This window comes from Helicoverpa zea, chromosome 27, assembly GCF_022581195.2.
Source record: "Helicoverpa zea isolate HzStark_Cry1AcR chromosome 27, ilHelZeax1.1, whole genome shotgun sequence".
In the NCBI taxonomy this organism is placed as follows: domain Eukaryota; kingdom Metazoa; phylum Arthropoda; class Insecta; order Lepidoptera; family Noctuidae; genus Helicoverpa; species Helicoverpa zea.
Genome location: NC_061478.1, coordinates 4561334 through 4575010, shown reverse-complemented (window position 1 = coordinate 4575010; position 13677 = coordinate 4561334). Strand labels below are relative to the sequence as shown.

Genomic DNA, 13677 nt, shown 5'->3' with positions numbered 1-13677 from the left:
TTTGCATTATCATAGAATATCTGTGTTATACCTAGGTTATATCTGCATTAAGTTAGACGACGAAATTCTATTTAAAACAAAAATAAATAATCCCTACTTTCTTAGGAATACTTATTATATGTAATGCACAAGTCTGAACCGCTTTCACGCTAAAACAACTGGACTGATTTTACTGAAAGTCGTTTGTCACTGATATTCTTAAACTTAACAAAGGACATTGGTATTTTCTAAAGAATGGTTCACTAGAGTGAACCACCCTTAGTGAAATAAAACATGTTATTATAATATTTTATTTTCGAACTTTTAAAACACGTGTGGATCGTTTCTTTATTTATATATTTCCGTAATTACACTGCAAGATATCCAACACATTGATAAGTAGTCTTATAATTCACATTGTCATACGCACAGACATTTCTAAGCGCGCCATTTTTGTTCTTAACTCCGCAGTCGACACGTCCATACGACAAATGCTTTGGTACCAAGTTGAGACAAAAACAAACATCCCTTTGTACCAACGCCGCTGGTACAAAAACGTCCCAACTATGGGACCGTCAGCTGGACATTTCAATAAAGGCACATATAATTGGCTGACGATCGTCATTTTAATTACACTTGATGTTTTTCACCGATATTCTCAAAAACTCTTAGTTCGCTTGGATTGGTGACACTTTTGTTGTTCGCTTTTAATGAGTCTCCGATTTTTTCCTTAATTGTATTTACCTACTTAGTTTTTGGGTCGTTTTTGAATTGGGTTTCTGAGTTTTAAGAAAGTTTAGGTACCTAAGCATGAGGGATCATTGCACCTGAAATACAGTCATTTGAATCACGTTTTCTGCGGAATTGTTCGAAAGACTTACCACTGCCCTAGTACATAAAGGGCTTCAGAAGGAAAATGGTGGGCTTTATTCAGTAAGAGTCTGACACTCCCTCACGCTGCACCCACAGCGGGAGGGGTCATTTGATGATTTACCTACCACAAAAAAAGTCTCGCTTTGTTACTTTTTAACACGCTTTTATTAGGTCGACCTGTATGTAAATAAATAAAAAAAAAATCTAAAAAAATAAATAAAAAAAAAATATCTAACTAAGGCATTCAACATATTCCAAGGATCGTAGCGTCATAGAAATTGGCAGCTGTATGTAGTTCTGATAACAATACAATAGTATGGTACTGTCGAACTGATCTGATGATGGAGTCGGAAGATATGAACTGGAACTTCATGATGGCACATCATATCATAGATCTGATTGGACTTGTTAGAAAAGTCTTGTAATGATTGCAAGCGTTTTTTACTCCCGTTTTTAACATGCTTATATTAGCTTCACTTGCAACTATGTATGTAAGAAAATCTTGAAATCTTAATTTGACCCACTTCCCGGTCATCGATTAGGATGAAATTTTGCACACACTCTGACTTCTGATGACAATATATGACTAGCGTGTTTTTTAGTTTTTAAAACTATTAATTTTTATACCGTAAATATAACAAATGGAAATGTGTAATCTATGAACATGGTATGTTATTATGATACATAAACTTGAACTTCTTAAATGTGTATCATAACCGCAAAAGCAGTCTTATTTCCGACTGCAACACCTGTTTCTTCTTCAATGACATAATTCTTTGAAGACCAAGTTTTAAACTTAATAAAATTTTCAAAAATGTTTTTTTTTTCTTCAAGAATTTTTAATGGAGTTACCAAATGCCATTTTAATTGCATTCGCAATGATTTTCGAGCTCAAAACTGCGTTTTTATAAATTAACAAGTTTTTAAAATTCGATTAAAAATTATCGTTAAAATGTTTCAAACAGTCTTTAAATAATTATTATCCTCCGAGCCTTTTTACCAACTATGTTGGAGTCGGCTTCCTGTCTAACCGGATTCAGCCGAGTACCAGTGCTTTTTAAGAAGCAACTACCTATCTAACCTCCTAAACCCAGTTACCCGGGCAACCCCTTGGTTAGACTGATGTCAGACTTCCTGGCTTATGACTACCCGTAACGACTGTCAAGGATGTACAATGACAGCCGGGACCAACAGTTTAACGTGCCATCCGAAACACATTCACTGATGTCTAAGATATACTTAGAAAGTACATACAAACAGAATAGTTGCATTGGTACTTTTGCCTGACCTGGAATCGAACCCTCGCCCTCATATTCGAGAAGTTGGTTCTTTGCCCACTAGGCCACCACGACTTTTTTTTCCAGTATGAAAAGACTAAAGTTTGTCACACAAAAACTATTGAAACAGTCTAGTATGAAAAGACGATTTAAGCAATATTACTACCAATTATGAAAATCCATTCTATAGTTTTTGTGTGACAAACTTTTCTAAAAGCTTTCGTTTTTGTAGGATAGTATTTAGGATTATTCATTTTAAAAGACAGGGCACATTTGCGTAGCCTTTTGCCAACGGATTGCTGCTAAGTACCAGGGTGCCACACGGAGCAACTGTCTATCTGACCTCTTCTGCCCAGGTAACCGGGCAATACGATACCCCTTCACAAGACTGGATGTGAGACCATTGACTAAATTGAATGAATTATTTCTATGACTCACAATGTAATGTGCCTTTCGAAACAGAGTTTCGATCCTTTATGTGTTTTTAGTGAAAGTTTCATAATGCAGCCATACTATTTTTTTCAGTGGTTTTGGATAAGCTATGGGCAGTATTAGATACAGTTAAAAGGGTTCAGTGGCAGTCATCCTTTATTATAGTGTGTGACCAACGAAATAGACTTGACTAGTGAAAAGCCTTGGAAAAGTGCTTTTAAACTAATTTTTAACTACAATTTGGCTCTATTTTCTTGTTTTTCAAGTTTTTTTGCAAAAAGGTGCTGTGTCATTCAAAAAATAACTAGGTACATACTTTCTGTGAGGACTACTGTTTTATGTCTTTCTTTATCTAAAAAGGTACACTGTTACTTGAAAAACTGGTAATATTTTTGTCAAAACCACTTCCTTTTTTTGTATTTTTTACGAAACAAAGGATACCTAACAACTGTCACACATATGTGTAATTTGGGTTCACTTGAGGTTTACCAAAAACCAAAATAAAAACACAAAATAATAATATTTTTCTCTTTTTATTTGACAAAAGAAATTAATTCACTTTTTTTTCTTATTTCCGCTTTCCTTATAATACATTGTAGTTATAAAGTAATTATGCTACCTATGTTTATATGTATAGTTTATTTTTCTATATATTACAAAAAATATTTACAAAATTTTTCATCCCGTAAAGACCCATTCTAGAAATAAAGATATATCGAAATACAGTCTATCCATATAACTTTAGTTATTATTGCAAAATAAAATAATGAAAAAAAAATAAAGTATATTTTTTTGAAAAATGTAAGAAAAATGAATAGACTGTATTGTTTTACAGGTAATAAAGAAATTGCAGTTGAAATTAAAAATAAAAATATACTTATAGCTTAAAACAAAACTCTTTTTTGCATTCAGAACACATTATTTTTGCACAAAAATGTAATAAATACATTTTTTTTAAATCAAAATTATTGTTCTACATAAAAAAAAAAACTTAAAATTATTTATCACAACAGACTGGTTTTGTGTTCCCGTTTGATAGTTTATTTTTCCAAAATTCTAAATAAATAAAAATGATTAAAGCTTAATTTACGAATACAATTTTTCAAATAATAATATTACTTACAGCTGACCAATATAGTTTCAATTTTTAAATAAGTTTTTCAAAGAATATATGAAAAAATTGTATCTAGCGAATATTGCAAACATTTTTAGTTGGAAAATCACGAATTTCCAAAAAAACTAATTTTATATTTTGCCGTTGACTTCTGAAAATTATAGTAACAATTGCAACCATTTGTAAGATCAGAAATTATGGCAAAATTCAACAAAAGATATTAAAATCTTGAGATATAACTTTAAAAGATTCATTCTTCCGGGAAACTAAAAGGTAAACTAAAAGAGCCAACACATTCACATCTGTCATTGTCAAATTTGACAAATAACGTGATTCGTCCATTTTAGAGTGCCGCGTGATCATCAGCCAATCATAAACGTGCGTTTTAGGATCCACGATATTTGATTGGCTGATATCTTTTATTCGGGTTTCCAAAACGTTACGTTATTGTTAGGAATAGTTTATTGATGGGTCAACGAATTATTTCTTAGAAGAAAATATAATAAATATTTTAAAATTAATGGAATGTGCAATAAATATAAAATTTATTTTTGGTTGCTAAAAACTGATTTATTGAGACAGAAAGTTTATTTATTGGCAAAAAATATTTAAATATGTTTAGGTTTCCATTAATCATCTGACCCACCAATATCTGTTTTATTAACATATTTATTACATTTACAGTAACCATTATGAACAATTTATTCCCTATTTATAATTAATTATAAAAATTTACAATGATTTCATTATTACTATTAAATAATTCTGCTTAAAAATAAAAGTTGGTTGTGCCGATGCTTTCGCGCCATTAATACGACGCCATTTTGTGATGGCTGTCATGTCTGTCCGCCATTTTGTTGTGAATATACATACACTTACAATTTAGTTAGTTTTGTGTTTGTGCGAGGGCTGTTAAACTGCGGGCCATACCCTGTGGACAATGGAAAAAAATATTTAGTCAATTGTTAACACTACTACTGATTCTGATGAATCGAACCTATGACTCAGCAAAAAATTTAGAGTTTGTTTTAGTTTTTTGGAAAAGTAATGACTAAAATGGTGCACTAGAGATGTTCAATAAAAAGAATCAAGACTACTTTTGCATTTTGATGACATAAGTTTCAAAAGACTTGGAAACATTTTTACGTCTTTCCAATAGACCTATTCTAAACTTAACATACTCATAAATGAACCATAGAAGAAAAACTTACTGACTGACCCAGGAACATCGGGCTGCTACCAGGAACATTGTGACACGGACACCAAGTGTCACAAGAAGACGGCAGTCACCAGCCCGCTTGCCAAGCGTGGTGATTCATTCCCCATTTCTGTAGGGGCCTATGTCCAGCAGTGGACTGCGAAAGGCTGTTGAAGATGACCTCTTGTTGAAATACATGTTTTATTGAACTTACGTGAGTCTGGTACCGGGAGTGCATCTGCTAGGTCTAATGCAGACTTTGGTCTGCGTAAAAAGGACCGGGATCTCCTAGTATTGAGCCAGTCTTGCCTTTATAAATGGCTGGTTTTCGTGCATTGTTATATAGGTTGTTAACTTACGTGTTCCAGGAGACGTTTTTTCTTGTGGTCAGGTTTCTTTGGAATGGAGACACATGGTTGACATTTCATCTCATTTGAAAGCATGACTTTGGCACAAACGGTAGGAGAAGTAGATGATGCTTTTAGGACCCCAAAAACAAGCTTTACTAAGTTTTCTTTTTGCAAGTGAGCTTTAAAACCATTCTTTATCCAGACGACCACATTTCTCCCATCTACTTTTTCCACCGCAAAAGTACCAACTGACCAAAAGATTTTCATACTTATACTTACGTAAGTAAGCCAGGGTTGGCGTCGGTCTGGTACCAGGAGTACTGGGGCACATAGGGCGGATGCGGCTGCGGGGCTCCCTGGTGATGCAGCGCGTGGGCGGCGTGCGCGCCCTTCATGTCCCAGGGGCCGGGCGGCGCGCCCTACGACAAAGAGAGGAGAACTTTAGGACGGTGTGGTAGGTCATCTACATATAGTAATATTATAAAGGGGCAACATTTAGAGATTGGTGTGATTGGCTCATCTACACTAACATAATACGTTTTTCTCTTTGTGCATAAATTTTGGAGCTCCAAAATTAATGATACGATTTGAAAAATTCTTTCAGTGTTGAAAAACTTCACTCTTTCCGTAACATAGGCTCTAATTTGTCCTGGTACGGACAATAGTTTCCACGGGACGTGGATGAAACAGCGTTGAATCGGCTAGTAAAATATATGGCACGAATAAATTTGTCTGGGTAACTGGGTTGAGGAAGTCAGATAGGCAGTCGCTCCATGTAAAACGTACGTAAATGTGTCTGGGTAGACTGGCGAACCCCAACATAGTTGGGAAAAGGCTAGGCAGATGATGATGCTGATCATGTAGTGTGTGGTTTTACGCAGAAGATTGCTCTGTCTAGAAGTGTGGTTCGGGACATTTTTTAAAATAAGCTCGAAAAACGTAATGAACAGTCTTGAAGCACATATGATTACTATGAAACTCTTTCGTAAATGAAAAGATAAGAAAAACAATACATGAAACTTCCATATACCAATGATAACCCAACTAATTAATTAACAATATAGCACGTACTACAGCCGGAGCCACGGTAAAAGATAGTCGAAAACTAATCGTCGAAACGCAAGGCGCGGCCGGCACACCTACGACCCATTAACTAATAACTTTTATATGTATAGGTTTTTTTTTTATATAATTTTTACACACGCAACCACAAAAAACTTGTTTTTCTATAGCTTTCTATGGAAATACGCAAGTATTTGAAGATGATAAAGGTAATTAAAATAAAAAAAGTCGAAAGATTTTGTTGGAATTTTATAATTACTGTTTTCTTTAATTGTATTTAATTTCTGATATAAGATATCGATGTGTTCGCGGTTACTGAAAATATTAAATATGATGTCTTTACCACTCAAAATAAAATTATAATATCAACAAAAAAATCGCGATTATTGTAGAAATTAAATCTCACGTTTTTATTCTATACCGATCAAAAAAATTAATTTAAAACATCAATGATGAATCTCAAAGACAAATATAAAAATAAAACTAAAAAAAAATCGTCCACTACGTGCATTTGACAAAACACGACACGGAATCGAACCCTTACCTTCAACATCCAAGGCATAGGTCGGCCCCTCATGCCATCGGCGCCTGGCGATCCTTCTATGTCATCCGTTTGAGGCGCGAAATAACCCTCCTACGATAAGAAAATCTACCCTCAAAAATATGTATATCTTTAGGTAATACCTAAACTTAAACTAAAAATTGAGAAACTAAAATTATTGCAATTTTAATTTCTTGACATTTAAACACCCTTTTCAACTTCCAATTTCAAAATAAGAACATTCTTTTCGAATAAAAATATAAATTGAATTCCGAATTTCTTTATTTGAGTTTTAGTTTCTTTTTCTTTAAATAAAAAGGCGTTTTATTGAAAACTAAAAGTGCAATAATTAAATAATATCAAAGTATATAGTGTATTGACTTACATATCCGACCCTCGGGTCCCAAGATTGTTGATGAGGCGGTTTCACATCACACGAGCTGCCGTCCGGTGATCGGCCTGCCGTCGGCTAGATGAAAGAAAGGAAATAAGGTTAGTTTTACAGAAATACATATATTATACATATATTTTCTTAAATAAAATTAGAGATAGTTTTTCTTACAAAATGGGGAACAAAGGTTCAATTTCTGATTTAGAGATAGACTTGTTCACAAAATAACTGAATTAAATATTCAGTTATTTCAAAATCACTGTTAAAGACTATAATATTTTTTTATTATTCATTTAAATTAAGGATTTAAAGGTACATTTCAATAAAAAATGTTTTAATTGAATAATCATTTTATAAAACTATTTGTATAGTTATTTAATTTAAAAATGTAACTAAGTTTATTTTTAATCAAACAAAAGAACTCCCACACAAAATCAATTCGTCTTACATATCCGACCTTGACATCCCAAGACTGCTGCGGCGGCTGCTTCACATCCCACGGAGTCCCGGTGGGTGACAGGCCGGGGGAGAGCTCCGACACCGGGGTGGAACTCGGAGTGGGAGAGTGAGCCTGCGCCGGGCCCCCACTCTGGTACGCTGAGGGGGAGTGCTGGGAACCGCTTGAGCTGCCGCCTCCACCTGGGATAGAGAGAAATGAGTTAGTAATTAAGATTTTTAAAAGGTAGCCCTTTCTATACAGTGACAGAAAGGAAAGACTTGTATGTAACGCTTGAAGTCAAAAATAGTGGACACATTTATTCAAATGTTTGTCCATTTGCACCTACACTAGGTATCCCTGATTAATTTTTTGATGAATAAAGACAGAAAAACTTTGATTTTATCCGGGAATGTGAATAAAGCTAGAGAAACAGCTAGTTATTTTTTTTTGTTGAGTTTTTGCACGATTCGATCAAAATGAAGAGTTGGGACGGTTCAAATCCACTGCTAGCATGTGTTCGTACACAAATGTTGCAATTTCACGCACATTTTAGAAATGATGAGAAAGACAATTAGTTACTGTTAACTAGAGCGAGTAGACCAGGAGATACCTACATTATGTGTGCACCATAAAACACAAGTAGAATTTTGCCCATCACAAACTCAGCTTTATTGTCTAATCTAGATTTTTCCCCAAAAACCTTAAACACAGACTCAAAAACTCACCATGTAGTAACTGGTTGTTGTTGGGCGGACTGCTGGGCGGGAGGCCGAGGCTGGGCGGCGGGGCGCCCACCTGAGCCGCTTTCATCATCTTCTTGTATTTGCTGCGCCGGTTCTGGAACCAGATCTTCACCTGTTGACAGAAGGGGGTAGGGTTAGAATATGGGAATAAAAATAAATGAATCAAGGGCATATGAAAGAAGTTGGTAGCTAAACGAAGAGTGGAGGTAGAACTTATTTTTACAGGATTCAAAATTGGAATTGAATATCTTTGGCAGTCTTTACGGGTAGTTAGAAGCCAGAAAGTGTGGCAACCAGTCTTATGAAAGGATGTTGGTTGGGGTTCGGGTATCTGGGTATAGGAGGTCAGATAGGTTGTCGCTAGTTGTTAACCACTGATTTTCAGCTGTATTTGTAATGACCTAAATTATTTGGAAAAAGGCTAGGTAAATGCTGTTACTGTGTATCAATGTTCTACAGGAAGCAATTTCCTTACTGACCTCTTTGACCCTCGTTTGACTCCTAACATATTTATTAGAGTGATTGTCAGATGTTTTTGAGTCTCTTCCCCAAGAAGTCTCGCTATAAGTAACATAGATAGTCTATGGCCAACAAATTATGACATCATGATAAAGTTAAAACGATAAAATATTCAAATGATCAATTTCATGGTTCAATAATTATCGGCAAAACATTCTAAAACATATTGAACATAATAAAATTTGAAATGTGCCGACAGCCATTTTACAAAGTTCTACAATCGTTTTTTTTATATGTAAATTATTTAATTGATCATTCATGAATGATAATATATGCTATAACCATTTATATGTTCCTATGTACAAATATGCATATATAATGTATGTGTGTTTACATAAATAAATATTTATTACTACACATGGATTTAGTGAAAGAAACACTTGTGAGACACAGTGCTTAATCCTTTACTAATAAATGCGAAAGTAAGTATGTCTGTCTGTCGTGCTTTTACGCCAAAACTACTGAAGAGATTTAAATGACATTTGGAACAGATAGTCTAATCATCTGCCTAGCCTTTTCCCAACTATATTAGAGAAGGCTCCCAGTTTAAACAGATACAAGTAAGTACCAGTGTTTTACATGGATTTGCTGCCTTTCTAAAAAAATAATTTTACAGAGATGTAAGCATACTAGCTTCTGCCCACTTTTCACCTGCAAACCGAGGAGACCACTACCCGTACTAGGATAAAAAGTAGCACACATGTTATGCTGACAAATAAGCAATATTATTTCCAAATTGCGTTAAGATCCATCCTGTAGTTTTTGCGTGAAAGAGGAACCAACATTCATACATACTTTTGCATTCATAATAAGTGAGAAGGATTAACCCTGTCAACTTTCGAAATACCTTTATCCATATAACCAAATGCATTTTAGTATTACAATTGGCATAACTCAATACTGATATCGGATTTCACGCAAATACCTAAACTGACATATACACACATACAGCTAGGGGAGCACGGATAGGGGCGGGGCATCGGGGTTGCCAGCCGTTAGTGTACCGTTAAAGCTAAGGGATGGGAATTGTCGATAGTTTTTTTATCGATACTTTTTAATTTTTTCAAATATTTTTTTCTTATAAAATATAGTAAGTGTTGTAAATGTTTTTGCAAATCGTATGTTAAGATTTTTATCGATATTTAAACTGTATTCTTTGACGTATGTTTGTTCGTTAATCCACACGCATGTCGGATTATGTTCTTGGTTCCTTAACAGTGTTTATTTAAACTGAATTCATTTTGCAATGTTATGTCAGCTTATGCATTAGTTTCACTTTTAAAAATTCCACAATATTTTATGTTTTATTTTTTCTTACGTAAGAATAACAAAAGAATAGAATGGGTTAGATATATTTGAAGTGGTAGTTTTATTTTTATACTATTAAAAATTAGATTTTCTTCATTCTTAAGAATAGAATATGCAAGACATATTTGAATTAGTTTTAAAATGAAAAAATAATCAACCACACAATAATAACTTCCTTAATTAAAAAACAAACAAAGAAATGACAATCAAGGTCGCTATATTTTCCTCAGATAGAGCTATAATATGAGTTACATAAGAATTATGATTGCAATATGTTATAGTTCATTATAGCGTTAATACACGTTATAGGCATGCAACTTGCCGGACCTGAGTGACAAGTCGCATTATTGATAAATGTAGGTCCTCAGCAGCCGCGGAGAGCGGGTGTGTAATAAAAAAGTGTTATTAAAAATGTTTTTGATGACTTTTATTGATTATTAAGAGTTTTAATAGAGTTTGTTGTGTTATAAAGATTTTATTTGTGATATGGTGGTTGATGGTAAAGTAAAAAAATGACAATATGGTTCCCACTTGACATATTTGACATAATATTACATTGGTATAGTTATTGATTAAAACAATATTTTGCAGAGTATTGGTAATTAAAAATACTAGTTTTATATTATATGGCACTGTTGTTTTAACCTATTCATCATACATAAGTGCAGTCTTCAATTACAAGAAAAATACTAGTTTTGAACTTGACTCTCGCTGTCACAAACGCCTCACAGTGATCAACTTATATCGCCAATTCGTGTAATCAATGCATAACGGGTATGTCAAGCGGCAAAAACTGACGCATGCATTATTATTTATGTGAACATTATTATAAGAGTTATATTTACGCGGTAGAAAGTATTACAACTGAAGTCAGTTCTTATTTACGATGCATAACTCGGGTTTATCTTTTATCTAAGACAGCGAGGAATTGCTAATCAGTTAGTTACGTATACGCTGACTGTTAAGCAAAAAACCGATTCGGTTTAGCTAGCTAGAAATCGATTGAAATCTCATCGGAAAATATCGGATCGATTTTAGAAACAATACGCAACACATTAAATATAAAACTAATAATTCAACGCCTACTTTATTCTCTTATGGAAAAAGTGTGGGCGTTTCTATGTTTGATAATTAATTTGTGTATCGATATCGATAAATTGTAAGATGTCCCATCCCTCACCACCCACCCTTCGATTAGCTAGGTCGCAGTGCACGATATAACTTAACCCCGCGTCGCGCCCAACTTATTGTATTGGTATTCGGCTTTCAATTCACTTACGTCGCTTTTACAAGGTTGTGTCGTGTAGAATTATTTATTTAAACATGATTTGATAGCTTTTTGTCTATTTTGGCTTATTTACCTTTACTTTTGTTATAAATAATTCATGCTACATAACATATTATTTGTTCTTGACTATGAAATCAACAAAAAGGCTTACAAAATAAACTATTTCACACAATACCACATATCTACCTAAACATACAAAATTACCAAAAAAATCCAACTCAAAGTCGGAATATTACAAAATTATGAGAGAGAAAAAAAATAACGCATTGAAATAACAGAAAAATGATGAAATACTCAAGGTTTCTATCGAAAAAAAAACTATCGACAATGGTTTATATGCATGTACCGAATCATTTCGATCGCCGAAGCGTGCTACATTGTGTTCGTGACAAAGGACCGTTGTATACAATTTTTGTCAAATAAATGTTTATTACGACTGGGAAGTTGGGAAACAGTTTAATTGCCGAAGATTTTTTCGTAACGCTCTGTAGTTTTGTGTATGTATGTATTATGAAATTTTTGTCATCATTGTTGAAGGGGTTCTTGAATCTATATTTAAATTTTTAATGCATTTTTTCTTTGTGTAAGTCAGTTTTAATTGAAAGGCTTAAGACAACTAATGTAATTTTTAAAGAATGAATTTTACATAAATATTTTTAAAACTAAAGATGTGTAATACCAATAAATCAGACGATATTTTGCCAGCAGAATATAATACGACAGATCCAAAGTACAAAAACTTCTTAGGTATACCGTATAAATAAAGCGTCGGAAAAAACAGTATGTACCAGCCGTTGTAAGAACGGCCGGCGGAAACACATTATTGTGGTTTTCGCAGGATATTATGTGAGCAATCTTCCACAACACAACCTACACTAAAATGACGTAAAACTCAATAAAAATACTTCCAACATCCACTAACTTAAAGCAAAAAAAAAATCATCAGCTGCCTTTAATTTCATGCAAGTCGTAAAATATGAATGCTATAAAAACCTGGACGACATTTCATCGCAAAACATCAAAAGGCAAGCATAGGCTATGATAAGATAATTTTGAACATAAAAATAATGGAAATACAGTATACCATTTACATCAAAACAAAAAAAAATGCAGCGAAATTATATGTCGATAAATAAAAATGAAATATCGATATGAAATGCGACGGATGCCCACCTCTAGAGTCCGTCATCTGTCACGTGAAATTGTCATTGTTAAAAAAAAGAAAACACAATATGGCCGTCGCATTTGTGACCACAATGCAATATATATTTACTTGCGCACGCACTGCTATTGTTGCTAGAATTGTGGGGAGCAAGTTTCGGGGAAAACATACCGAAATATAATAATATTATGGGTACTTTAGCACCCTGTATTTTGAGTATTTTTGATGTTTCATATGTAACATCTGTCTAAAGTTTTTGACAAATAACTTTGGTACTTCGAAAATAGCTTCTAGTGACTTTAGTAGTTGCTCTATTTAACTATAACGATAACCAAGCCATAACCAGCCGTATACTTGCCGCCCATTGGTCACATCGGCGATTTGACAACTGAAAATGGTTCGGTTATCGTTGAAGTTAAATATGTTGCAGCTACGGTAAGATAGTAAATATGTATAAACAAAATACTGCACATGCGTAAGGTGTCAAATGACAGTGTTTTTTTTTAATGTAACCTGGGTAACTACACCTATAAAAAATACAGGTTTGCCTACCTAAGAGGATCAAGCGTGATGCAACAATAAATATTTTATTCAAATAATTGCAGTTTTATTAACCAATAAAAACATAAATATATTTAAAGATTAATTTATTAATATAATAATACATTATTTATTTATATTTACATCAGCAGAGCACTTTATAAGTGACAACGTTTTTATAAGCAATCTTAAGTCATTTCATGATTCACACATTCGTAATACAGGTTGCAATTTCCGATGTTAATAAATTCAAAGATAAAATCTATAATGTTGATTATTTCTAGATACATTTATTAACATAGGATTAAAGAAAACCTAGGATTAGATGCTAGACTTTGAAAGGCTACAAGACTCCCATGGCCAAAGTTGTTATTTAAAAAGTCTATGACAAAATAGGTAATAACTTTAAAACTGCTGAATCGATTTTGATAAAACTACCGCTGGAATGTCAGCTTTTATCT

At 33.6% G+C, this 13677-nt stretch overlaps 1 protein-coding gene across 4 annotated transcripts in view; it reads right to left on the bottom strand.

Annotated features, from left to right (window-relative positions):
- Positions 1–3075: 3075 nt before the first annotated feature.
- Positions 3076–13677, bottom strand: part of LOC124643379 (homeotic protein distal-less-like) — a 115287-nt gene continuing 104685 nt past the window's right edge. Inside the window, exons 4-10 of one of the 4 annotated variants that reach the window (XR_006985930.1) lie at positions 8382–8511; positions 7666–7856; positions 7212–7295; positions 6830–6919; positions 5503–5642; positions 4887–5040; positions 3076–4606 (exon numbers count right to left, since the gene is read on the bottom strand). Coding sequence is in view for 2 of the 4 variants with exons in the window: in XM_047182354.1 (XP_047038310.1) it covers positions 4588–4606; positions 5503–5642; positions 6830–6919; positions 7212–7295; positions 7666–7856; positions 8382–8511 (654 nt within the window). In the remaining 2 variants the exon portion in view is untranslated. The remainder of the gene's footprint in view (positions 4607–4886; positions 5041–5502; positions 5643–6829; positions 6920–7211; positions 7296–7665; positions 7857–8381; positions 8512–13677) is intronic. The other 3 variants (XR_006985931.1, XM_047182354.1, XM_047182355.1) reach the window with 3 other exon arrangements.